Raw genomic sequence first — 27,667 nt, 5'->3', positions numbered from 1 at the left:
TATCTTGAGATGTTGCTTCAATATATTCACATAATTTTCCGTCTTCATGATGCCATCTATTTTGTGAAGTGCACCAGTCCCTCCTGCAGCAAAGCACCCCCACAACATAATGCTGCCACCCGGTGCATCACGGTTGGGATGGTGTTCTTCGGCTTGCAAGCCTCCCCCTTTTTCCTCAAAACATAACAATGGTCATTATGGCCAAACAATTCTATTTTTGTTTCATCAGACCAGAGGACATTTCTCCAAAAAGTACAAACTTTGTCCCCATGTGCAGTTGCAAACCGTAGTCTGGCTTTTTATTGGCGGTTTTGGAGCAGTGGCTTCTTCCTTGCTGAGCGGCCTTTCAGGTTATGTCGATATGGGACTCGTTTTACTGTGGATATATATACTTTTGTACCTGTTTCCTCCAGCATCTTCACAAGGTCCTTTGCTGTTGTTCTGGGATTGATTTGCACTTTTTGCACCAAAGTACGTTCATCTCTAGGTGACAGAACACGTCACCTTGCTGAGCGGTATGACGGCTGCGTGTTCTCATGGTGTTTATACTTGCGTACTATTGTTTGTACAGATGAACGTGGTACCTTCAGGCGTTTGGAAATTGCTCCCAAGGCTGAACCAGACTTGTCGAGGTCTACAATTTTTTCATGCACAAAGTAGATGTCCTTACCAACTTGCCAAAACTATAGTTTGTTATCAAGAAATTTGTGGAGTGGTTGAAAAACGAGTTTTAATGACTCCAACATAAGTGTATGTAAACTTCCGACTTCAACTGTATGTGTTGTTTCATAGTTTTGATGGCTTCACTACTATAATACAATGTAGAAAATAGTAAAAGTAAAGAAAAACCCTTGAATGAGGTGTTCTAAAACTTTTGACCGATAGTATATAACAATGGACAATTCTCTAAGTAAAAACAGCATAGTCGTCTAAAAGTATAGCATGTGATGAATATTACATTTCCACCACACACCTCATGCTTGCAACATAACAAATGCTTGCATTTGGCTATTATATTTATGCAGTATATGTTAAAAATTGACCATATTATTAAGAATACCCTATAGGTCTCTCTCAACCTATCAAGTCATCCTGTATGATCCTAGCGCTACGGAACAACCAATGAGGACGAAAACAAACTCCTGCACTTGTTCATAATGAGATTCTCCAACTCTCTGGGGCAAAACATGTCAACACAGTTCACCTAGAACTCCATAAATTCTGGCTACTGCATTGAAAGCTGCATAACTGAGTGAGAATATCAGCGCCATATAACACTGGGCCGAAGGAAACTAGCGCACAGGCAATTTCTCATGCAAAGTGTTTGTGTGTGAACCACTATGAATATTCAAATGTGGTCATTCCAAGGGGAGTCTGTGCATAATGAGGTTGGCCAGTCACCCAAAATCAGATGCAAAACATCTGCTGGGTCTTTGGCCTGGCCTCAACTGATCTGACACAATCATTCTGACAGTGACACTGCAAAAATTGCCCACAGTGTTTTTAATGTATGGGACAGTGGTTGTATCTGAATGTAAGATGAGAGAAGCCAATTCATTTTCACGTTCACTCATTACCACTGTACTGCCATGACGAAATTAAATGAGGATTGTGATGACAATAATTTATGCCATTTAGCAGACACTTTTATCCAAAGAAATATGTGCATACATTTTACGTATGGGTGGTCCCGGGAATCGAAACCCACTACCCTGGCGTTACAAGCGCCATGCTCTACCTACTGAGCTTCAGAGGACCAGATGGCGATGTTGATAGTTGGTTGCTAGACTAACACTCAAATAAAATGAATTGGGTTCGTTACCTGTGGAATTATTGTTTTCCACAGGACCACTAGATAGGACGACAAACTTCTAAACCATTACTTTTCTGCATTTTTAGAAGTTAGGAACTACAGTGCAATCAGAAAGTATTCACACCCTTTGACTTTTTCCACATTCTGTTGTGTTACAGCCTGAATTTAAAATGGAAAAAAATGAGATTTTGTGTCTTGAGCTGAAATGTCTTGAGATAATAAGTATTCAACCCCTTTGTTATGGCAAGCATAAATAAGTTCAGCAGTAAAAATTTGCTTAACAAGTCACATAATAAGTAAAAGTGTTGAACATGATTTTTGAATGACAACCTTCTCTGTACCCCACATATAAGGTTGCACATTTTGGAAACTTTCCATGGGAATTAACGGGAATATATGGGAATTAACAGAAATATATGCAAATTAATACAATTTAAATGTTTTTTTTGCATTGGATATATTTACCATATCATATGGAGACAGAAACAGAAACCTTTTACCTGATCATAAGTAGACATAATTGCAAATGATTAAATCCTTCCAATTTAAATAAAATAAATTGTTACAAATTGAACTTTAATTAAATGAGTTGACTCGTCACATGGGATGATTTCACTGAACAACAAAAGAAAGGGAATATTGAATGATCCCCAATGATCCATCGCATCTTCCAAAAACGTTTTCAACATACATCTGTAAAATGAAAGTCTAGAAACTAAAGCTTTGTTTGTCTTCCTCTCAGGCTTTCATGTCTTCTCCATGGACCTCCTCAATGTCTACCTCTTGAACATCAGACTCTAAGGCCTCATCTTCACTGTCACTTTCCAACCTTGTTGAGGATGGCTCGTTGTCAAGCTCAAAAATCCTCAAATTTGCCTGGGTGGCCACCCATTTTTCAACCCTTGTATTGGTCAGCCTGTTGCGTGCTTAGGTGTCTGTGTTCCCAAACAAGGACCAGTTGCGCTCTGAGGCAGCTGATGTTGGTGGGATTTGGAGGATGATGGAGGCAACAGGGGAAAGAGCCTCAGATCCACAAAGTCCCTTCCACGAGTGGGCAGATGAGACATGTTGGCACGACTGCCATATTGCATCTCCATCCCAAAGCCCTTGCTTGGAAGTGTACTTCGCCAGACTGCCAATAACCTTGCCCTCATCCAGGCCAAGGCCTTGTTGATTTCCGCACCAGACAGGATGCTCTTGCTAGCATACTTGGGGTCCAACATGTACGCTGCAGCGTGTATGGGCTTCAGGCAGAAGTCTTCATGCTTTTTAATGTATTTCAGAACTGCAGTTTCCTCTGCTTGGAGCAACAGTGAAGTGGGCAGGGCAGTATGGATTTCTTCTCTCACATCTGCAAGCAGAGTCTGAACATCAGACAGGATGGCATTGTCTCCCTCAATCCGTGCAATGGCTACTGCTATATGTTTCAGGAGTTTCAGGCTGCTTACCACTCTCTCCCAAAATACATCATCCAGGAGGATCCTGTTGATGGGGCTGTCCATATCGGCAGACTGTGATATGGCCATTTCTTGGATAGTGCTTCCCCTCCAGGAGACTGTCAAACACAATGACAACACCACCCCAACGAGTGTTGCTGGGCAGCTTCAATGTGGTGCTCTTATTCTTCTCACTTTGCTTGGTGAGTTAGATTGCTGCTATAACTTGATGACCCTTCACATACCTAACCCTTTCCTTGGCTCTCTTGTAGAGTGTATCCATTGTTTTCAGTGCCACGATGTCCTTGAGGAGTAGATTCAATGCATGAGCAGCACAGCCAACGAGTGTGATGTGAAGGTAGGACTACTCCACTTTAGACCAAGCAGCCTTCATGTTCTCAGTATTGTCTGTCACCAGTGCAAATACCTTCTGTGATCCAAGGTCATTGATGACTTCTGTGGTCCAAGGTCATTGAGACCGGTGTGTCTGTTGTCCCATGTGTCTGTTGTCCCTTGTGTCTGTTCTCTTGTAGAATACTGGTTGAGGGGTGAAGATGATGTAGTTCATTATTCCTTGCCCACGGACATTCGACCACCCATCAGAGATGATTGCAATACAGTCTGCTTTCTCTATGATTTGCTTGACCTTCACTTGAACTCTGTTGAACTCTGCATCCAGAAAATGAGTAGATAAAGCATGCCTGGATGGAGGGGTGTATGCTGGGTGAAGAACATTCAGAAATCTCTTCCAATACACTTCGCCTGTGAGCATCAGAGGTGAACCAGTTGCATACACAGCTCGAGCAAGACATTCATCAGCATTTCTCTGACTATGTTCCTCCATTGAGTCAAAAAAACTTCTGATTCCAGGAGGACCATGAGCTGTTGTTATCGATAAGGTGTCTGATTCATCATTTCACGTCGAATAGAAATAGAGGGACTTTTGTCAGAGTTTGCTTGTTGTGAGCGCTGATGGAATTTTATGCACTTGGCCAGACGATTCTGCATCTTTGTTGCATTCTTCACATATGATTTGACACAGTATTTGCAAATGTACACAGCTTTTCCTTCTACATTAGCTGCAGTGAAATGTCTCCACACATCAGAAAGTGCCTGCGGCATTTTCCTGTCAAGATTAGGAAAAAAACGGGGGAAGAAACCCAAAATACAATTCCATGTACATGTCACGTTCTGACCATAGTTCTTGTGTGTTGTGCTTGTTTTAGTGTTGGTCAGGACGTGAGCTGGGTGGGAATTCTATGTTGTGTGACTAGTTTGTCTGTTTCTATGTTTGGCCTAATATGGTTCTCAATCAGAGGCAGATGTTTTGTGTTGTCTCTGATTGGGAATCATATATAGGTGCCTTGTTTTGTGTTGGGATTTTGTGGGTGGTTGTTTCCTGTCTTTGTGTTTCTCTGCACCAGCTAGGACTGTATCGGTTTGCCACGTTTATTATTTTGTAATTGTTAAGTGTTCACGGTTTATTCGTCGTAATTAAACATGTTGAGCACTGGCTACGTGGCGTGTTGGTCCGATCCTTGCTACACCTTCTCTTCACGTGAAGAGAAGGAAGGCTGCCGGTACAGTACAGATAAATAGTTAAGCAGATAGAAAAAAAACAACTCCTTTGTAAGATAAATGTTTTAAAAATAAACATGTCTGGAAACAGGTGAATTAACACTCCTTAGTTAGCAGGCACAAAAAAGCTCAAACCTACATGGTAGCAAAAACTAACTTGCAGAAATTGTTAACAAGTTAGAAATTATTTAAACACTTTGCTGTAGGCTACTATTTACTAGTTAACAAAAAATAATGTTTGTCATATAACATATATTCACCTCACCCAGTATTGTAATCAAAGCGTACCAGAAAGCATGTAGTCCTTGGCTCAGACAGTGTAGTAGTGTGGGCTCAATAGCATCTCATTAGTGTGCAAGATCTTGAGAATCAGCTGTACATGTGATGGAAGAATGCACTGTGTATGCAGAGGGTTGCAATTCCATTTAAATGGGGATAGTTTAACCAAAATATGCCACAAGACCTAGAATTGCCTTATGTGTATCCCACAAAAAAAGGTTCTGTTAAAAGCTAACTTTTTTGATGAATTTAAGCAAAATTATCCAAATTACCGGGTTTAATTTCCCATGGAAAATTTCCGGAATAATAATAATAAATTTACCAGAAAGTTTCAAATCCTTTGCAACCCTACCCTCACATACAATTATCTGTAAGGTCCCTCAGTCGAGCAGTGAATTTCAAACACAGATTCAACCACAAAGACCAGGCAGGTTTTCCAATGCCTCGCAAAGAAGGGCACCTATTGGTAGATGGGTAAAAATAAAAAAAGCAGACATTGAATATCCCTTTGAGCATGGTGAAGTTATTAATTACAGTTTGAATGGTGTATCAATACACCCAGTCACTACAAATATACAGGGGTCCTTCCTAGCTCAGTTGCCAGAGAGGAAGGAAACCGCTAAGGGATTTCACCATGAGGCCAATGGTGACTTTGAAACAGTTACAGAGTTTAATGGCTGTGATAGCAGAAAACTAAGGCTGGATCAACAACATTGTAGTTACTCGACAACACTAACCTAAATGACAGTGTGAAAACAAGGAAGCTTGAACAGAATTAAAATATTCCAAAACATGCCTCCTGTTTGCAATAAAACTGCATACAATTGGGCAAAGAAATTAACTTCAAGTCCTGAATACAAAGTGTTATGTTTGGGGCAAATCTAACACAACACATCACTAAGTACCCCTCTTCATATTTTTAAGTATGGTGGTGGCTGTATCATGTTATGGGTATTCTTGTCATTGGCAAGGACTAGGTTGTTTTTTTAGGATAAAAAGAAACGGAATAGAGCTAAGACACTGGGAGACATTGTCCTACTGAAAGATTAATTTATTAACCTAATACCCAAGGCCAAATATTCACTGGAGCTCTTTACCAAGACAACATTGAATGTTCCTGAGTGGCATACTTACAGTTTTGACTTAAATCGGCTTTCAAATCTATGGCAAGACTTGAAAATGGCTTTCTGGCAATGATCAACAACCAAATTGACAGAGCTTGAAGAATTTTACAAATAATAATGTGCAAATATTGTTCAATCCAAGTGTGCAAAGCTCTTAAAACCTTTTCTCAATATAGGGGGTGCTGTTTCAACGTTACCATTTATCGTTCCCAAATTAAACTGCCTCGTACTCAATTCTTGCTCGTACAATATGCATATTATTATTACTATTGGATAGAAAACAATCTCTAGTTTCTAAAACCGTTTGAATTATGTCTGTGGGTGAAACAGAACTCTTTCTGCAGCGAAATTCATGACAGGAACTGCGAAGGTCTGAAAACGAGGCTCTGTTCTCAGATCAGTTTAAAGCTCTGTATGTATCCTATGGGTCGACATGAACTGCACCCGCCTTCCCCTGGATGTCAGTAACCAATGAGAATTGGAATGGAGTTTCTACGTAGATCTCAGACCTTATAAAAGGCCATGGCATGGGGGGTGCGCTCCTTTCGACGTTCGTCAAGACGCAATGGAGGACCTCAGGATGGCATGCTCAAAAGCTCTCGTTATAGGCCTAAGATATATCCGTCTGTGATTTAATTCGATATAGGTGTTAGAAACATCATAACGAAGTTATTTTAAACCGAGTTATATCAGTTTATGCGAGTATATTGCTATTTTCGGAATTTCCTTAGTATTGCGTTTTGAGGATTTGGGCATGTCTGCGCCACATAGCTATTGTTAGCTGCTAGTTCCAAAGTTGAAGACGACGTTTTACAACCGAGCAACGATTATTTTGGACAAAGGACAACTTGCCCAAGATTCTGATGGAAGCTCGTCCAAAAGTAAGAGCTATTTATGATGTTATTCCGTATTTATGTGGAAAAATGTAAATGGATTTGTCGGCCATTAATTGCGGCACTAGTCTGGCTGTAACGCACACTGTATGTCTAGTAACGTTAATTTTAAAAATCTAACTCAGCGGTTGCATTAATAACTAATGCATCTTTCATTTGCTGTCCAACCTGTATTTTTTAGTCAAGTTTGCGATTATTTATCGATTAGATTAGGTGCCTCTCCAAGATGGCGCCGGCCAGAATGCATGAACTGTTGCTACTGATCACATTGTATAACCACGATTTGTGCTGCTAAATATGCACATTTTCGAACAAAACCTATATGCATTGTGTAATATGATGTTACAGGACTGTCATCTGATGAAGTATATCAAGGTTAGTCCAATTATATATCTTTTGCTGGATTGTTACGATCGCTAACATTTGCTGCTGGTAAATGTGGTTGTGTTTCTGGATATTGTGGTAAGCTAATATAATGCTATATTGTGTTTTCGCTGTAAAACACTTAAAAAATCTGACATATTGGCTGGATTCACAAGATGTTGGGCTTTCATTTGCTGTACGCTGTGTATTTTTCAGAAATGTTTTATGATGAGTAATTAGGTATTTGACGTTGGTCTCTGTAATTATTCTGCCTGCATCGACGCTATTTCAGATTGCAGCTGCAATGTAGAACTGTGATTTATACCTGAAATATGCACATTTTTCGAACAAAACATATGCTATACAATAAATATGTTATCAGACTGTCATTTGATGAAGTTGTTTCTTGGTTAGTGGCTATTTATATCTTTATTTGGTCGAAATTGTGATAGCTACCTATGCAGGGAAAAAATGGTGGAGAAAAAAAAGTTGTGTCTTTTGCTATCGTGGTTAGCTAATAGATTTACATATTGTGTTAAAAATCAGAAATGATGGCTGGATTCACAAGATCTGTATCTTTCATCTGGTGTCTTGGACTTGTGATTTAATGATATTTAGATGCTAGTATTTACTTGTGGCGCTATGCTAGGCTATGCTAGTCAGCTTTTTTTACTGATGGGGGTGCTCCCGGATCCGGGATGCGTAGCAAGTAGAAGTTAAGCCCAGTTTCCACTGGCACTTAAAATTAGGGCTAAATTCGAGCTGGCTCGAATGGATTTCTGAAATTCGAGCTGGGTTGAGGGAAACCTGGCCCAGTGCAGCCAAGTTTCACAACTGGTGCCAGCACGATTAGAATTTGGGCTAGTGATGCCGTTACTATCCAAACACCGAGCTGATCAATGCTGAATGCTGACACAATGTTTAGCTAGTTAGTCTGGGCTTGTTGCCGTTAGCTAGCACATGGACAAGCAGTACTGCAGTAATCAGCCATGACACGAATGGATTTCTGAAATTCGAGCTGGGTTGAGGGGAAACCTGGCCCAGCGCAGCCAAGTTTCACAACTGGTGCCAGCACGATTGGAATTTGGGCTAATGATGCCGTTACTATCCAAACATCGAGCTGATCAATGCTGAATGCTGACACAATGTTTAGCTAGTTAGTCTGGGCTTGTTGCCGTTAGCTAGCACATGGACAAGCAGTACTGCAGTAATCAGCCATGACACGAATTACCAGCATAGCTGGATCCTTCATTCATTGTTGCACTACATAATACAATTTTATGAGAACAGTCAGCCCTCAAATGTTAACTACTTAATGTTAGCTAGCAAATCAGAGTTGAAACAAGCTAGCTAACTTGCTAGCAGGAATTCTTGCTAGATAGCTCGTATTGAAAGCTAGCTAGCTACATATCAAACCTGTTGTCTGGTTTGCTTGGTTATTAAGCTAGCTAATAGCCAATGCCATGGCAAGCAAGGTAGGAATTAAGCTAGCCAGCTAGCCTGTTATGCTAGCGATGACGCTAACCATTTAGCAAGCTAGCTAACATCAGCAAGCTAAATACATGGCCCAGAGTCTGGCTGGCACTGGCAAGATGATGGGGTAACGTTAGTTACAGCATGGTGAGGCTGAATTAAATTATTCACCATCTTGTTCGCTAGCTAGCAACATTAGTGAAGTAGCAGCAGTCACATATTGGCTACCTAGCAACATGACATCATTTCTAATTTCTGTAGGCAGTGGAAATGCAATTTGAACTAGCCCATCAAGGCCAGCCCAACCTGGGTTGACTTCAAAGTGCCAATGGAAACGGGGCTTTAGAGATTTACCCAGATAGATTCACAGCTGAAATTGCTGCCAAAGGTAAAACAAATATTTGTATTTGTTTTAGATCCAATTGGTAGTTACACGGACTCGGGAGAGCCGAAGGTCAAGAGCCATGCGTCCTCCAAACACGATCCTGCCAAGCCACACTGCTTCTTGGCACACTGCTCGCTTAACCCGGAAGCCAGCCACACCAGTGTGTTGGAGGAAACACCATAGAACTGGTGACCGAAATCAGCATGCATGCGCCCGTCCCACCACAAGGAGTCGCTAGAGCGTGATGGGACAAGTACATCCCGGCCGGCCAAACCCTCCCCTAACCCAGACGACGCTGGGCCAATTGTGCGCCGCCTCATGAGTCTCCTGGTGGCGGCCGGCTGCGACACAGCCCAGGATTGAACCCAGGTCTGTAGTGACGCCTCTAGCACTGCGATGAATATAAATAGTTATGTAAATTAAATATTTTCAATAAAAAATTAATGTTTTCACTTTGTCATTATGGGGTATTGTGTGTAGATGGGTGAGATTATTTTTTCAATCAATTTTGAATTCAGGCTGTAACACTACAAAATGTGGATTTGGTCAAGGGGTATGAATACTTTCTGAAAGCACTGTACGTATTGAGCGATAGCCTACACCTGACTGGCTCAGCTGAAAGCACAAGGACTTAACGTCCACTGCAATGCATCATGGCAAACTGAAGACAGCCTATGTGATACTTCTTATTTTTTTGTCCAACTTTCAAATATCTGGGCCATGGTTTCCATGGTGAAGTAAATTGTTCACAGCAATGCTGCTCCTCATTTGCACAAAGCAGTCTCAAGGTCATCCCTTAATGAGGTTTTCTTTGATGCTGTTCGCCATCTAGCATTTGGCCATTTGACAATATACTGTATATAAAACCCAAAGGCCTATATAAACGTTGCATACATAAACAAATATGATCAAATATTTGTATAATATATACATGAATAAATCTCACACCCACCATACAAATAAATAATAATATGGATATGTATTCATCATGCAAGATGTACTCAGAACATTTGTACTCTTAGAAGTAAAAAATAAAATAAAAATGTCTTTAACACATGTTGGGTGGATTCCAACAGAAAATGTGTACATCCCTTTACAATTTCACTTGTTCCTTTCAGAGGTAATGAATCCAACAATATTACAGTAGGCTAAATCAAATTGCCCTAATAGAAATACATTCTGGAGGGGCCCTTTGGTAATAGTGGGGCCCTAAGCAGCCCTTTCTGTACGTTTGTTTTAAGATTCAAATGTCAATGTATATAATATAGCCAAATGTTTGCAAAGGTTACTTAAGATTGGAAAATAGCAACAACTGCTGCCCTTTAGAGCAGTGGTATTCCAACTTTTTCAGCTGGGAACCCATTTAAATTAAAACAATTTCAAGTGACTCCCCTAACCCAAATCTTATAGAATCAATCACCCGACCTCAACCCCAATTGAGATGGTTTGGGATGAGTTGGACCGCAGAGTGAAGGAAAGCAGCCAACAAGTGCTCAGTATATGTGGGAGCTCCTTCAAAACTGTTGGAAAATAACTCCAGGTGAAGCTGGTTGAGAGAATGCCAAGAGTGTGCAAAGCTGTCATCAAGGCAAAGGGTGGCTACTTTGAAGAATCTAAAATCTAAAATATATTTTGATTTGTTGAACATTTTTTTGTTTACTATATGATTCCATATGTGTTATTTCATAGTTTTGATGTCTTCACTATTATTCTGCAATGCAGAAAATAGTCAAACTAAAGTAAAATCCTTGAATAAGTAGGTGTGTCCAAACTTTTGACTGGTACTGTAAGCATTCACACCCCTTTGCTATGACACTCCAAATTGAGCTCAGGTGCATCCAATTTCCTTTGATCATCCTTGAGACGTCGCTACAACTTTATTGAAGACCACCTGCAGCCAATTAAATTGTTTGCACATGATTTAGAAAGAAACACACCAGCCAGAGAAAAAAAAGTCCAAGGATCTATCTGTAGATCTCTGAGATAGAATTGTGATGAGGCATATATCTGGGGAAGGGTATAAAACCATTTCTAGAGTGTTGAAAGTTTCCCAGAGCACAATAATCTCCATCATGGGAAATTGACAAAATATGGAACTACTCAGACTCTGCCTAGAGCAGGCTGTCCGACCAAACTGAGCAACCGGGCAAAAAGGACCTTGATGACCAAGAACCCAATGACAGAACCACAGAGTTCCTTAGCTGACAAGGACAACAGTCTCTACAGCACTGCACCAACCTGGGCTTTATGGGAGAGTTGCCAGACAGAAGCCACTCTTGAGAAAAAGGAACAAGACTGCACGCCTGGAGTTTGCAACAAGGCAAAAGATTCTTCCATAAGAAAAATTAAAGCTGGTGTACAGAACCGAAAGTAAAAGAAACAAAACATAAAAACGGGAGCCATAGAAATAGCGCACATAGAAACGATCAACCGCTTCTTAGACTTGCTTTCCATGAGCATGACATTTCTATGTGAATTTTGTTGGTTCGCGCAAATATGGAAGCTTTAAGTGTATTTACATTGTGAATGGTTACTTTGATATTTGTATAAAATGGTTGCATGCTACAGTAATTGTTTTAGGCCTTTGGCTAGGCGGTAAAATTATCTAGCTAGCATACCATTTCACCCTAGCAGTTGTGGCTAGCAAAGATAATTACAACTAACCCAAATCCTATCCTGTGGTTGTAGCTTATGTTATTGTTAGATGTCCATGGGTTTTTGTTACATTTAGCTAATAAAGCTTCTTCTATCATCCATTCCTACAATTAGCACTATATAGCTAGACTGAATGAGATGTAGCTAACGTTATGGTTTTTGCCTACACAATGCATGGGTGTATATTCACTGGTTTGCACACCTCAATAACTCTTCAAATGTTTCTGTCTTACTTTGTTTCCATAGACTGAATGGAGATAAAATGCTGTGCAGGCCTTGGGACATAATTATATGATCAAATGAACATTTGACACTGTGCGGGTATCGTCAAATTCAAATGAAATTGTATTATAAAATTGTATTGGTCGCGTACACATATATTGCAAATGTTATCGCAGGTGCAGTGAAATGCTTATGTTTCTAGCTCCAACAGTGCAGAAATACCTAACAATACAAACCCCCCAAAATGTAAGTAATCAAGAAATATCAGAACGAGTAATGTCAGAGTCCAGAATATACACTGAGTGCACCAAACATTAGGAACACCTTCCTAATATTTAGTTGCACCCCCCAGCCTCAATTTGTCTACAAGGTGTCGAAAAATGTTTCGAAAGAGTTCCACAGGGATGCTTGCCCATGTTTGAAACCAATGCTTCCCACAGTTGTCTCAAGTTGGCTAGATCTTCTTTGGGTGGTGGACAATTCTTGATACACACAGGAAATTGTTGAGCGTGAAAAACCCAGCAACATTTCAGTTCTTGACACAAACCGGTGAGCCTGGCACCTACTACCATACCCCATTCAAATGCACTTAAATATTTTGTCTTGCCCATTCACCATCTGAATGGCACACATACAAAATCCATGTCTCAAGGCTTAAAAATCCTTCTTTAACCTTTCTCCCCATTGACTAGAATACAGTACATACATACAGTTGCAATAAAAAGTATGTGAACCCTTTGGAATTACCTGGATTTCTGCATAAATTGGTCAAAATTTGATCTGATCTTCCTCTAAGTCACAACAATAGACAAACACAGTGGCTTAAACAAATAACACACACATGATTGTAATTTTCTTGTCTATATTGAATACATAATTTAAACATTCACAGTGTAGGTTGGGAAAAGTATGTGAACCCCTAGGGTAATGACTTCTCCAAAAGATAATTGGAGTCAGGAGTCAGCTAACCTGGAGTCCAATCAATGAGACGAGATTGGAGATGTTGGTTAGAGCTGCCCTGCATATAAAAAACACTCACAAAATGTGAGTTTGCTATTCACATGAAGCATTGCCTGATGTGAACCATGCCTCGAACAAAAGAGATCTCAGAAGTCCTAAGATTAAGAATTGTTGACTTGTATAAAGCTGGAAATGGTTACAAAAGTATCTCTAAAAGCCTTGATGTTCATCAGTCCACGGTAAGATAAATTGTCTACAGTATATGTTACGACTTCCGCCGAAGTTGGACCCTCTCCTTGTTCGGCGGTCGAAGTCACCGACCTTCTAGCCATCGCTGATCCTCTTTTCATTTTCCTTTGGTTTTGTCTTGTATCACACCTGGTTCCAATCCCATCAATTACATGTTGTGTATTTAACCCTCTGTTCCCCCTCATGTCCTTGTCGGTGATTGTTTATTGTAAGTGCTTCTGCACGTCTGTCCTGGTGTGCGTCGGGTTATGTACCCATTATTTGATTGTTCTGTTTTTTATTATTAAACTACGCCGTTTGGAAACAGTTTTTGTTCTCCTGCGTCTGACTTCTCTGCCGCCAGTACGCACTCCTTACACTATAAATGGAGAAAGTTCAGCACTGTTGCTACTCTTCCTAGGAGTGGCTGTCCTGCAAAGATGACTGCAAGAGCACAGCGCAGATTGATCAATGAGGTTAAGAAGAATCCTAGTGTCAGCTAAAGGCTTACAGAAATCTCTGGAACATGCTAACATCTCTGTTGACGAGTCTACGATACGTAAAACACTAAACACCTTTCATTTTCCATTTGTCTTGTTTTCCACACACCTGGTCATCATTCCCTCATTACATGTAGTATATTTAACCCTCTGTTCCCCCCATGTCTGTGTGTTATTGTTGAGGTTGTCACGCTTCCGGCTGGTTTGCGCCAGGTTTATTTTATTACCCGTGCTTTGTGGGAGCCTGTACTTTGTACTTGTGTTTTTGTACTTTGTGCTGCCTCTGGTTCGTTGGGCATTTGTTTTGTGACGCAGTTGCATTCTTTGCAAACGATTGCCTTAGTAAAGTGCTTTGTCCACTCATCTCCGCTCTCCTGCGCCTGACTTCGATGCACCAGCTACACTCACCTCTTGACAAACCAGCTGACAATTTCATGACGGCCACAGCCCTAAACAGACCCAACTCATCTTGTCACCTTGTTTTATCTTTGGTTGACACCCAGAATAAACAAACATGGTGGGACGCACAACTCTAGCCACCATCGGATTACTTTAGACTTTTAGAAAGTGTTCTACACAATTATTTTGATCACTTGTGAAGAGCTTCAAGTTGAAATGGCCCATCCAGACAGTGTGGTGAAGAAGGCGCAACAGCACCTCTTCAAACTTAGGAGGCTGAAGAAATTCGGCCTGGCCCCTGAAACTCTCACAAACTTCTACAGATGCACGATTGAGAGCATCCTGTCGGGCTGTATCACCGCCTGGTACAGCAATTGCACCGTCCGCAACTGCAGTGCTCTCCAGAGGGTGGTGAGGTCTGCCCAACGCATCACCGGGGCCACACTGCCTGCCCTATAGTACATCTACAGCACCCGGTGTCACATGAAGGCCAAGAATATCATCAAGGTCCTCAGCTACCCGAGCCATGGCCTGTTCACCCCACTACCATCTAAAAGGCTGAGACAGCACAGGTGCATCCAAATTGGGACCGAGAGGCTTTTATCTCTAGGCCATCAGATTGTTAAATATTCACCACTAGCTGGCCCAATACTCTGTCCTGAACTCAGTCACTGTTACTAGCAGGCAATCACCCGGTACTCTACCCTGCACCTTAGAGACTGCTGCCCTATGTACATAGTCAATGAACACAGGTCACTTTAATAACGTTTACATATTGTTTTACCCACTACATACAGTGGCAAGAAAAAGTATGTGAACACTTTAGAATTACCTGGATTTCTGCATAAATTGGTCATGAAATTTAATCTGATCTTCATCTAATTCACAACAATAGACAGACAAACAGTCTCCTTAATCTAATAAAACACAAACAATTATACGTTGTCATGTCTTTATTGAACACACTGTGTAAACATTCACAGTATATGGTGTAAAAAGAATGTGAACCCTTGGATTTGACCCTCCTTTGGCAGCAGTAACCTCAACCAAACATTTTCTGTAGCTGCGGGTCAGGAGGAATTTTGGACCATTCCTCTTTACAAAATAGTTTCAGTTCAGCAATGTTCTTGGTATGTCTGGTGTGAACCGCTCGAGGTCATGCCACAGCATCTCAATTCGGTTGAGGTCAGGACTGACCAATCCAGAAGGTGTATTTTCTTCTGTTAAAACCATTCTGTTGTTGATTTACTACTGTGTTTTGGGACGTTGTCCTGTTGCATCACTCAACTTCTGTTGAGCTTCAATTGTCGGACAGATAGCCTTACATTCTCCGACAAAAGACTGCCGGTCTCACGGTAATTTACCCGTCATTAACATAAACACATACAGTATAGCATCTCCAGGCCTCCACGCATACAAGCCACTGATACGCACCTTTGGAACATCTACATTTAAAAAAGCCTAATAAATCAATCTAATATACACCATCACTGTCACGGCCGTTGCTGGAAGAAGACCAAAGTGCAGCGTGGTGAGCGTACATTTTCCTTTTTATCTAAAATGTCGCCAACAAAACAAACGAAATAAATAACCGTGAAGCTTACAGGGCTAAGTGCCACTAACAAAAGTCAACTACCCACAACGAAAGGGGGGAAAAAGGGCTACCTAAGTATGGTTCCCAATCAGAGACAATGATAGACAGCTGTCCCTGATTGAGAACCATACCCTGCCAAAACATAGAAAACAAAACATAGAATGACCACCCCAAATCACACCCTGACCAAACCAGAGACATAAAAAGGCTCTCTAAGGTCAGGGCGTGACAATCACAGTAGGCCAACTCATATTCTGTTTTATTGTATGTCATTTTGCTATGCGCCATGCCATAGGCTGTAGTCTTGTTCATTTTGTAGACAAGATATGGTTATGTCCCTGACATTATTATATGATTTTATAGCAAGAAGAATATGATTGAACATAGCTGAATAAAATAGAAAGGATATTTTTCCAGAACGAGTGCGCATATGAAGTGGCTATGTTAAGTGTAAAAGTTATAATTTAAAACAGGTCCTATATGCTAAATTTAGAGTTATTTGACAACTTTAGATGTGAATGATACAACTCTTAGAATGTCTTAGAAATCCAAACAAAGTATATGGGCTACATTTGTTTTGTACACTACTGCTACTCGCAGTTTATCTATGCTACATGTTTATCCATGCTACAGTGGAAGTCGGAAGTTTACATACAATTAGGTTGGAGTCATTAAAACTCCTGTTTCAACCACTCCACAAATTTCTTCTTAACAAACTATAGTTTTGACAAGTCGGTTAGGACATCTACTTTGTGCATGACACAAGTCATTTTTACAACAATTGTTTACAGACAGATTATTTCACTTATAATTCACTGTATCACAATTCCAGTGGGTCAGAAGTTTACATACACTAAGTTGACTGTGCCTTTAAAAAGCTTGAAAAACTCCAGAAGATTATGTCATGGCTTTAGAAGCTTCTGATAAGCTAATTGACATCATTTGAGTTAATTGGAGGTGTACCTGTGGATGTATATAAAGGCCTACCTTCAAAACGCAGTGCCTCTTTGCTTGACATCATGGGAAAATCAAAAGAAATCAGCCAAGACCTCAGAGAAAAATTGTACACCTCCACAAGTCTGGTTCATCCTTGGGAGCAATTTCCAAACGCCTGAAGGTAGTACCACGTTCATCTGTACAAACAATAGTACGCAAGTATAAACACCATGGGACCACGCAGCCGTCATACCGCTCAGAAAGAGACACGTTCTGTCACCTAGAGATGAACGTACTTTGGTGCGAAAAGTGCAAATCAATCCCAGAACAGCAGCAAAGGACCTTGTGAAGATGCTGGAGGAAACAGGTACAGCGAGGAAGAAGCCACTGCTCCAAAACCGCCATAAAAAAAAAACAGACTACGGATTGCAACTGCACATGGGGACAAAGATCGTACTATTTGGATAAATGTCCTATGGTATGATGAAACAAAAATAGAACTGTTTGGCCATAATGACCATTGTTATGTTTGGAGGAAAAAGGGGGATGCTTGCAAGCCGAAGAACACCATCCGACCGTGAAGCACGGGAAATCAGCCAATCACGGGAAATCAGCCAAGACAGCCAAGAAATCAGCCAAGACCTCAGAGAAAAATTGTACACCTCCACAAGTCTGGTTCATCCTTGGGAGCAATTTCCAAACGCCTGAAGGTAGTACCACGTTCATCTGTACAAACAATAGTACGCAAGTATAAACACCATGGGACCACGCAGCCGTCATACCGCTCAGAAAGAGACACGTTCTGTCACCTAGAGATGAACGTACTTTGGTGCGAAAAGTGCAAATCAATCCCAGAACAGCAGCAAAGGACCTTGTGAAGATGCTGGAGGAAACAGGTACAGCGAGGAAGAAGCCACTGCTCCAAAACCGCCATAAAAAAAAAAACAGACTACGGATTGCAACTGCACATGGGGACAAAGATCGTACTATTTGGATAAATGTCCTATGGTATGATGAAACAAAAATAGAACTGTTTGGCCATAATGACCATTGTTATGTTTGGAGGAAAAAGGGGGATGCTTGCAAGCCGAAGAACACCATCCGACCGTGAAGCACGGGGGTGGCAGCATCATGTTGTGGGGGTGCTTTGCTGCAGGAGGGATTGGCGGACTTGACAAAATAGATGGCATCATGAGGTGGGAAAATGAGGTGGATATATTGAAGCAACATCTCAAGACATCAGTCAGGAAGTTAAAGCTTGGTCGCAAATGGACAATGACCCCAAGCATACTTCCAAAGTTGTGGCAAAATGGCTTAAGGACAACGAAGTCAAGGTATTGGAGTGGCCATCATAAAGCCCTGACCTCAATCCCATAGAAAATGTGTGGGCAGAACTGAAAAAGTACATGTGAGCAAGGAGGCCTACAAACCTGACCCGCTCTGTCAGGAGGAATGGGCAAACTTATTGTGGGAAGCTTGTGGAAGGCTACCAGAAACATTTGACCAAAGTTAAACAATTTGAAGGCCATGCTACCAAATACTAATTGAGTTTATGTAAACTTCTGACCCACTGGGAATGTGATGAAAGAAATAAAAGCTGAAAGAAATAATTCTTTCTACTATTATTCTGACATTTCATATTCTTAAAATAAAGTGGTGATCCTAACTGACCTAAGACAGGGAATGTTTACGTGGATTAAATGTCAGGAACTGTGAAAAACGGAGTTTAAATGTATTTGGCTAAGGTGTATGTAAACTTCCGACTTCAACTGTAACTACATGTACAAATTACCTCTAACCTGTACCCCCGCACACTGACACGGTACCGGTACCCCCTGTATATAGCCTCATTATTGTTATGTTACTTTTTACTTGAGTTTATTTGGTAAATATGTTCTTAACTCTTCTTGATCTGCACTGTTGGTTAAAGGCTTGTAAGTAAGCAACCATTACACGGTAAGGTCTACACTTGTTTAATTCGGCGCATGCGACAAATAACATTTGATTTGATGATGCGACTACAGGCTATTGATGATTTCAGAAAGTGACAAAAAAAAAGCTTAAACACTGTTCCTTGCCTCAGGCTGCATATGCTGTTCTCTCAGTAAGCCTTTTGGGGGCCCTAAGTGAGATTTTCTACAAATCAGAGAATTTCTTTTGCAGTTTTAAAGCTAATATCCTGCAATTCTACCCATTTTGCCATGGGATGTGGAGAATTTTTCTTCAGTTTTAAAACTAATTTCCTGCAATTCTACACATTTTGCCCCCTGGAAGTCAGGGCCCTTGGGCACGTGCCCTGTGTGCCCAGTCAGTATTCAGCCATGATTCTAAGTTTAGATAACTGGCTAGACCAACTTGTTAGCTGACTTTGCTAATTGAGTGACTGTCAGTGACTAACAAAACAAGATAAAAACTGCTGATGCGCAACCAGATTTCGAACTTACACCTTGTGTATTCTACTATTCTAACTCTCAACAGTAAGTTGAGACCACAACTGAGCTCCCCCCTAGCGGCAGGGCCCTAAGTGACCGCTTATATCGCTTATGCCTGGAGCTGGCCCTACATGTTTTCATCCATTACACTATTCTCAATTTAATCTTGTATTTACTAATATGTCAAATTTGTTTTTGACTTAGAATGGCCCATTATAATAGGCAGGGGAAAAAGGACATGTCGTCCGTATGCTATGCACATGGAGGCAGCTTTCTGCCAGTTTGCACTCCATGCATCAACCACTGTTTGAGGAGCCTGCAGCCTCTCGTTGCATGACAGATAAATTCACCCAAACTCTGTAATCCATGGGCTCTCCATGGGTGTTTTGAATTAATTGCTGTCCATTTCATTGTGTTCGGCTTTGAAACAACATCCACAACGACCATACTTAGTTTAAACCTGTTGTTGAATTTCTTTCTTCAAATTGATCAATCGCAGTAAGGCAAGTTTTAAAAGCATGATACTGTTTTGATGATAAGTGTTTCATGTGATTTTCGATTGCATTTGCATTTATGTCAGAGTGGTTAGAGCAGGGGTCTCCAACAGGTCAATCGAAAAGCTACCAGTAGCTCGCAGCCCACATATGAGTAGCTCGCCAATCAATTCAGAAAGTACATGCAATTTTTCATGTTTTCCACAACAAACTATCATAAACAAAACTCACAAGATTTAGACACAGCTCCCCTAATTAACGCAACATTTACATTATCCCACCCCTGGTTAGCCATTATTGGCTTAAAAAGCCAAACATAACACAATATCTGCCAATATATTTCCAGCAATATTGCCCCTGTCTGTGTGTGTGGTGCGTGCATTTGTCTATCACTGCCAGTGATAGATGTGATAACCATCTTGTGGGTTGACGGAAATACTTTCCCCAAAACCTTCTCAATGAAATGTTAACTGCAAAGTAGGCTTACCTGGCAGAAGTATATCATAAGTAAGTATATAATTTGTATTTACTATTTGTTATTTGCAAACTTTACCATGAAATGAGCTGCAGCAGTACAGAACCACTGCTTTACCAGTACATTCCTCACTCGCTAGATGCACAATTAAAGGAGATTTACACCAAAACAAAGTCTACATTTGTTTATCTTTCAGACCCCCAAAAATTGTCTTCTGAACTGATTTAAGCATTGACATGGACTCAGAACATCCAATAAAAACAATTCACTATGACCAATTGTAATTTTGAGAGTGAAAAGAAGAAAAAAAAGGAGAAAACAATTTTTTTAGGGACGCCCTTGGAGTTGTTTATTAACCATTATTTTCCTAGGTTTATTGACAGAATATTGACAGAATATAGTACTTTCTCTTTTACACTAAGGACCTGGGAAGAGTTGCAGGGGAGAGGAGAGAAGAATGTGCCTATTTGAAAGCTAGAAAAAATGTGTAGCTCACAACATGTTTAATTGAGAACTATCTTGCGATGCAAAAAAATGCATAATCCCCTTCTACAGACGGCTATATCGGTCCACTAATACAGGACTAGTAAAGACCCACAAATTATATATTTTTCAAATAATAATATTTTTGGAGAACCCCAACTTCCTGCGGCTATGCCAGTGTGGTGGCAATGCAGTCACCGTAACACGTAACAGCACGAGCTCTGTTTGCAGTTTTCATTTTGAACACGGTGTGTTGTCTGGGGAGTTGTATATGTTCCGGAGTTCCAAATTAAGCAGCAGCAGCTGAAAAGATGAGCTCCTACAAATATTGAAATTTAAATGTTTTTTTAGAGTAAAGTACATCGAAAAAAAATCAAAAGAAAACTGCAAACTGAATAGGAGACCAAACAAGCAGCAAACAAAGAAGAAAGGCTTTTGAAAAAGTAACAATTATTCATAAAATTATACCGTTTTCTTAGCTAGCTAAGTTGTTTACCTGTTGCTAGGCAGTTGCTAGGGACATTCCTGAAAGAAGCTAGCTAGCTAACAAGGAGTGTCTAGTTGGCAGAAGAGAAGAAGGGACAAAGAAGGGACAAAGTGGGACAAAATAAGGACAGAAGAAAAGGGAAAGGGGACATTAAGGTGAAGCAGTCCTCTAAAGACACAAAAGACAATAATACAAGAAACAACACTTCTATTGCCTCTCCCTCTACGATACGCACTTCCGGTTTGGTTTGGAGCGAGTAGTTGCATTCCGCTTTGCTCCACAGGTAGTATTACAGGTAGTATTACATTTCATTTCATTACAGTACAACAGTTTGATTTGTTTGATCTTAGCTGGCTACATAGCCGTCTTTGTATCCAAGATAATTGTGTAGTCTAGAGTAATTGTCGAGGTTACCTAGCCAGTTAGAGGTTACCTAGCCAGCTACACTTTCAAACAAAGTCAACAACGCAGCCACTGCTAGCTAGCCTATTTCACCAGCCAGCAGTACTATATCATTTTAGTCAATAAGATTTTTTGCAACGTAAGCTTAACTTTCTGAACATTCGAGACGTGTAGTCCACTTGTCATTCCAATCTCCTTTGCATTAGCGTAGCCTCTTCTGTAGCCTGTCAACTATGTGTCTGTCTATCCCTGTTCTCTCCTCTCTGCACAGACCATACAAACGCTTCACACCGCGTGACCGCTGCTACTCTAACCTGGTGGTCCCAGCGCGCACGACCCACGTGGAGTTCCAGGTCTCAGGCAGCCTCTGGAACTGCCGATCTGCGGCCAACAAGGCAGAGTTCATCTCAGCCTATGCTTCCCTCCAGTCCCTCGACTTCTTGGCACTGACGGAAACATGGATTACCACTGATAACACTGCTACTCCTACTGCTCTCTCCTCGTCTGCCCACGTGTTCTCGCACACCCCGAGAGCTTCTGGTCAGCGGGGTGGTGGCACTGGGATCCTCATCTCTCCCAAGTGGACATTCTCTCTTTCTCCCCTGACCCATCTGTCTATCGCCTCCTTTGAATTCCATGCTGTCACAGTTACCAGCCCTTTCAAGCTTAACATCCTTATCATTTATCGCCCTCCAGGTTCCCTTGGAGAGTTCATCAATGAGCTTGACGCCCTGATAAGTTCCTTTCCTGAGGATGGCTCACCTCTCACAGTTCTGGGTGACTTTAACCTCCCCACGTCTACCTTTGACTCATTCCTCTCTGCCTCCTTCTTTCCACTCCTCTCCTCTTTTGACCTCACCCTCTCACCTTCCCCCCCTACTCACAAGGCAGGCAATACGCTTGACCTCATCTTTACTAGATGCTGTTCTTCCACTAATCTCATTGCAACTCCCCTCCAAGTCTCCGACCACTACCTTGTATCCTTTTCCCTCTCGCTCTCATCCAACACTTCCCACACTGCCCCTACTCGGATGGTATCGCGCCGTCCCAACCTTCGCTCTCTCTCCCCCGCTACTCTCTCCTCTTCCATCCTATCATCTCTTCCCTCTGCTCAAACCTTCTCCAACCTATCTCCTGATTCTGCCTCCTCAACCCTCCTCTCCTCCCTTTCTGCATCCTTTGACTCTCTATGTCCCCTATCCTCCAGGCCGGCTCGGTCCTCCCCTCCTGCTCCGTGGCTCGACGACTCATTGCGAGCTCACAGAACAGGGCTCCGGGCAGCCGAGCGGAAATGGAGGAAAACTCGCCTCCCTGCGGACCTGGCATCCTTTCACTCCCTCCTCTCTACATTCTCCTCTTCTGTCTCTGCTGCTAAAGCCAATTTCTACCACTCTAAATTCCAAGCATCTGCCTCTAACCCTAGGAAGCTCTTTGCCACCTTCTCCTCCCTCCTGAATCCTCCTCCCCCTCCTCCCCCCTCCTCCCTCTCTGCTGATGACTTCGTCAACCATTTTGAAAAGAAGGTCGACGACATCCGATCCTCGTTTGCTAAGTCAAACGACACCGCTGGTTCTGCTCACACTGCCCTACCCTGTGCTTTGACCTCTTTCTCCCCTCTCTCTCCAGATGAAATCTTGCGTCTTGTGACGGCCGGCCGCCCAACAACCTGCCCGCTTGACCCTATCCCCTCCTCTCTTCTCCAGACCATTTCCGGAGACCTTCTCCCTTACCTCACCTCGCTCATCAACTCATCCTTGACCGCTGGCTACGTCCCTTCCGTCTTCAAGAGAGCGAGAGTTGCACCCCTTCTGAAAAAACCTACACTCGATCCCTCCGATGTCAACAACTACAGACCAGTATCCCTTCTTTCTTTTCTCTCCAAAACTCTTGAACGTGCCGTCCTTGGCCAGCTCTCCTGCTATCTCTCTCAGAATGACCTTCTTGATCCAAATCAGTCAGGTTTCAAGACTAGTCATTCAACTGAGACTGCTCTTCTCTGTGTCACGGAGGCGCTCCGCACTGCTAAAGCTAACTCTCTCTCCTCTGCTCTCATCCTTCTAGACCTATCGGCTGCCTTTGATACTGTGAACCATCAGATCCTCCTCTCCACCCTCTCCGAGCTGGGCATCTCCGGCGCGGCCCACGCTTGGATTGCGTCCTACCTGACAGGTCGCTCCTACCAGGTGGCGTGGCGAGAATCTGTCTCCGCACCACGTGCTCTCACCACTGGTGTCCCCCAGGGCTCTGTTCTAGGCCCTCTCCTATTCTCGCTATACACCAAGTCACTTGGCTCTGTCATATCCTCACATGGTCTCTCCTATCATTGCTATGCAGACGACACACAATTAATCTTCTCCTTTCCCCCCTCTGATAACCAGGTGGTGAATCGCATCTCTGCATGTCTGGCAGACATATCAGTGTGGATGACGGATCACCACCTCAAGCTGAACCTCGGCAAGACGGAGCTGCTCTTCCTCCCGGGGAAGGACTGCCCGTTCCATGATCTCGCCATCACGGTTGACAACTCCATTGTGTCCTCCTCCCAGAGTGCTAAGAACCTTGGCGTGATCCTGGACAACACCCTGTCGTTCTCAACTAACATCAAGGCGGTGACCCGTTCCTGTAGGTTCATGCTCTACAACATTCGCAGAGTACGACCCTGCCTCACGCAGGAAGCGGCGCAGGTCCTAATCCAGGCACTTGTCATCTCCCGTCTGGATTACTGCAACTCGCTGTTGGCTGGGCTCCCTGCCTGTGCCATTAAACCCCTACAACTCATCCAGAACGCCGCAGCCCGTCTGGTGTTCAACTTTCCCAAGTTCTCTCACGTCACCCCGCTCCTCCGCTCTCACCACTGGCTTCCAGTTGAAGCTCGCATCCGCTACAAGACCATGGTGCTTGCCTACGGAGCTGTGAGGGGAACGGCACCTCCGTACCTTCAGGCTCTGATCAGGCCCTACACCCAAACAAGGGCACTGCGTTCATCCACCTCTGGCCTGCTCGCCTCCCTACCTCTGAGGAAGTACAGTTCCCGCTCAGCCCAGTCAAAACTGTTCGCTGCTCTGGCACCCCAATGGTGGAACAAACTCCCTCACGACGCCAGGTCAGCGGAGTCAATCACCACCTTCCGGAGACACCTGAAACCCCACCTCTTTAAGGAATACCTAGGATAGGATAAAGTAATCCTTCTAACCCCCCCCCCCCCCCTTAAAAGAGTTAGATGCACTATTGTAAAGTGGTTGTTCCACTGGATATCATAAGGTGAATGCACCAATTTGTAAGTCGCTCTGGATAAGAGCGTCTGCTAAATGACTTAAATGTAAATGTAATGTTGTATAACATCCGATTTATGCTTGTTCCGGCAATGTGGTCCAGAGGCTTGCGGACGTCAAATCGAGCTCCGTTCGGTGAAGCCGTGCGCCTTCCAAATGTTGTAACGATAACAGAGGGCTCTGTATAGCTCCGCATTTTTAATAGTAAAAATAAAGAAAAACCCTTGAATGAGTAGGTGTGTTCAAACCTTTGACTGGTACTGTATATATAATAAACATTTTAATACTACGTGTCACACACATTATACATATATGCACATATATACTGTATGTATATAAGGCAGAAATATGTCACATATAGGAAACCAACCAATTATTGTATATTTCAACATATATGTGACGTACACAGTGTACAAAATACTGAGTTGCACCCTCTTTTACCTCAGAACATCCTCAATTCATCGGGCATGGACTCTACAAGGTGTCGAAAGCATTCCACAAGGATGCTGGCCATGTTGACTCCAATGCCTCCCACAGTTGTGTCAAGTTGGCCCGTAGTGGATTTCTGCTCCGAATAGCTCGTTCCATCTTATCCAACAGATACTCAATTGGATTGAGATCTGGTGACTGGGCAGACCACTGCAGTAAGCTGAATTCACTGTCATGTTCATGGAACCATTCCTGGATAATCCTTGGCATGGGGCATTATACTGCTGAAAAAAAGATATTTGCCGATGGAAACACTGCTGACAAACGTGATCGGCAATGATGTTCGGATATGCTGTGGCATTTTAGCTTTGCTCCACTTTTATCAAGTGGCCCAATGTGGGCCATGAAAACACAACCGACACCATCACACTGCTACCACCAGCCTGCAATATTGACACGTGGCATGATGGATGCATGTACTCATGTGGTTTTCTCCATACCCTAGTCCTCCCAACAGCGTGAAACAGCAGGAACCAGGCAATGTTTTTCCAATTCTCCAGTGTCCAGTGTTTTTGTTCTTTAGTCCACTGCAAGCAGTTTCTTTTGACCTTGTTTGTGTCAAGGCACGACGAGTTGTGTTTTCTTTTATGGGCACCAATGTTGTACTTGGACTGTCAGTTGACTACTGTAAGTGGAGCCCGTCTGTTGCTCTGCACAATTCGTGTCAGCCTCTTTTGTCTTCTTTCATCAATTACCCGTTTTCGACCACTGTCCTGCCAATGGCTGGATGTCCTTTGGGTGGTGGACCATTCTTGATACACACGGGGAAACTGTTGAGCGTGAAAAACCCAGCAGTATTGCAGTTCCCCTTTCAAAAGGCACTTAAATCTTGTCTTGCCCATTCACCCGCTGAATGTCACACATACACAATCCATGTCTCAATTGTCTCAAGGCTTAAAAATCCTTCTTTAACCTGTCTCCTCCCCTTCATCTACACTGATTGAAGCAGATTTAAAAGGTGACATCAATAAGGAATCATAGCTTTCACCTGGTCAGTTTATGTCATGGAAAGAGTAGGTGTTCCTAATGTTTTCTACACTCAGTGTGTATGTACTTATATGTACTATGTGTGTGGATACATATACACCATATATGAATATGCCATATGCCCATATAAAACATATAAGCATATTACTTTTGCGTATGGGAGGAGCTCATTTGATGTGCTATGCCATAAATCATATCAGAACCAATTACGTTGAAGTCACTGCAGGTGGGTGGTAAGGTGATTCCCAGATCCCACATCGGTTCCCGCTGCTCCAGGTTTACTCGCCGTTCCGGGGCGGATGAAAGGGAGTGGGCTCGTGGATCAAGCATCCCAGCGGGTGTTGCTATTCAAATGGTATGTAAATGCTCGGTAACAGGCTACCTTTGAAACTTTGCACACACCTTCAATCGTGCATCTCCGTTGAGCACACCTGATACCATATGCATAGCATGCGCAAAAAATAATAGCAATGCCAAGGGTTGCCTGCTAATTGATGTGCTAATCTATTGCAGCACCTGCCATGGTGACTCTTCTCACTGGCACAGTGGCGGTCTTACTCATCCAATATGTTTAAGTACACTGGAACGCCTTCCAAGTGTAGTAACTATGGCAATTAGGTTTGATTTCCGATAAACGCTAGGTCCGAATGGTCAGAGGGTGTGAAAATATGTCAGCATTTCCTAATCATTGTCTCACTTCATACATGATGCTAATCTAAAACTATACCCAGCAAGCTTGCACATACAGTACTTCAATTCAACTTCTATCGCAACAGGAGAGAGAGAGAGAGAGAACCCAAAACTGTAGCTTTACCTGGACCGGAGCAGAAGGAGGCAATTACAGCCAATATACAGGTGAAACTGAGATAGGGCATCCATGAATATTGGTCCTGTAAGAGAGAAAGAGAAAGTAAGGGAGCAGCATTATTTCTCCAGAGTCTGTACACTTCATTTAGAATAAGTATTTCAGTTGTATATCTATAAACAGTGCACCCATCTCAAAGTTCTAATGTTCAGAGTAAAGTTTTGCTCTGTTTGTTCATTTTGGTGTATTCCAATGTTGGGGTTAGTGAGACTAGCTGCAGTATTGCGTCTCAACCAAGGCGTTCGATCACGTGGCAGGAGTCAAACAAAACAGACACTCAATGTGGATGACATGACTGACTGTTGAATAAACACAGCTGGTTGATTAATGTAAAAGTTGAATAGATACTTGTTGTGAGTGAAAGTGATGCTGTGTAGTTATGCACTGTTGGCACGCCCTTACAAAAAAAAGTTCTGACTATTTTTCTCACGAGTCAGACACAT

At 42.4% G+C, this 27,667-nt stretch overlaps 1 protein-coding gene across 4 annotated transcripts in view; it reads right to left on the bottom strand.

Moving 5' to 3' along the window:
* The window catches only part of slc2a9l2 (solute carrier family 2 member 9, like 2), a 264,735-nt gene that overhangs the window by 109,994 nt on the left and 127,074 nt on the right, over positions 1–27,667 (bottom strand). For all 4 annotated transcript variants that reach the window (XM_071384159.1, XM_071384136.1, XM_071384150.1 and 1 more), the window contains one exon: positions 27,174–27,249. In XM_071384159.1, the coding sequence (XP_071240260.1) occupies positions 27,174–27,249 (76 nt within the window). The remainder of the gene's footprint in view (positions 1–27,173; positions 27,250–27,667) is intronic.

This window comes from Salvelinus alpinus, chromosome 2 (assembly GCF_045679555.1).
Source record: "Salvelinus alpinus chromosome 2, SLU_Salpinus.1, whole genome shotgun sequence".
Classification (NCBI taxonomy): Eukaryota; Metazoa; Chordata; class Actinopteri; order Salmoniformes; family Salmonidae; genus Salvelinus; species Salvelinus alpinus.
The sequence above is the reverse complement of the archived record's forward strand: the minus strand, read 5'-3'. Positions and strand labels throughout refer to the sequence as shown.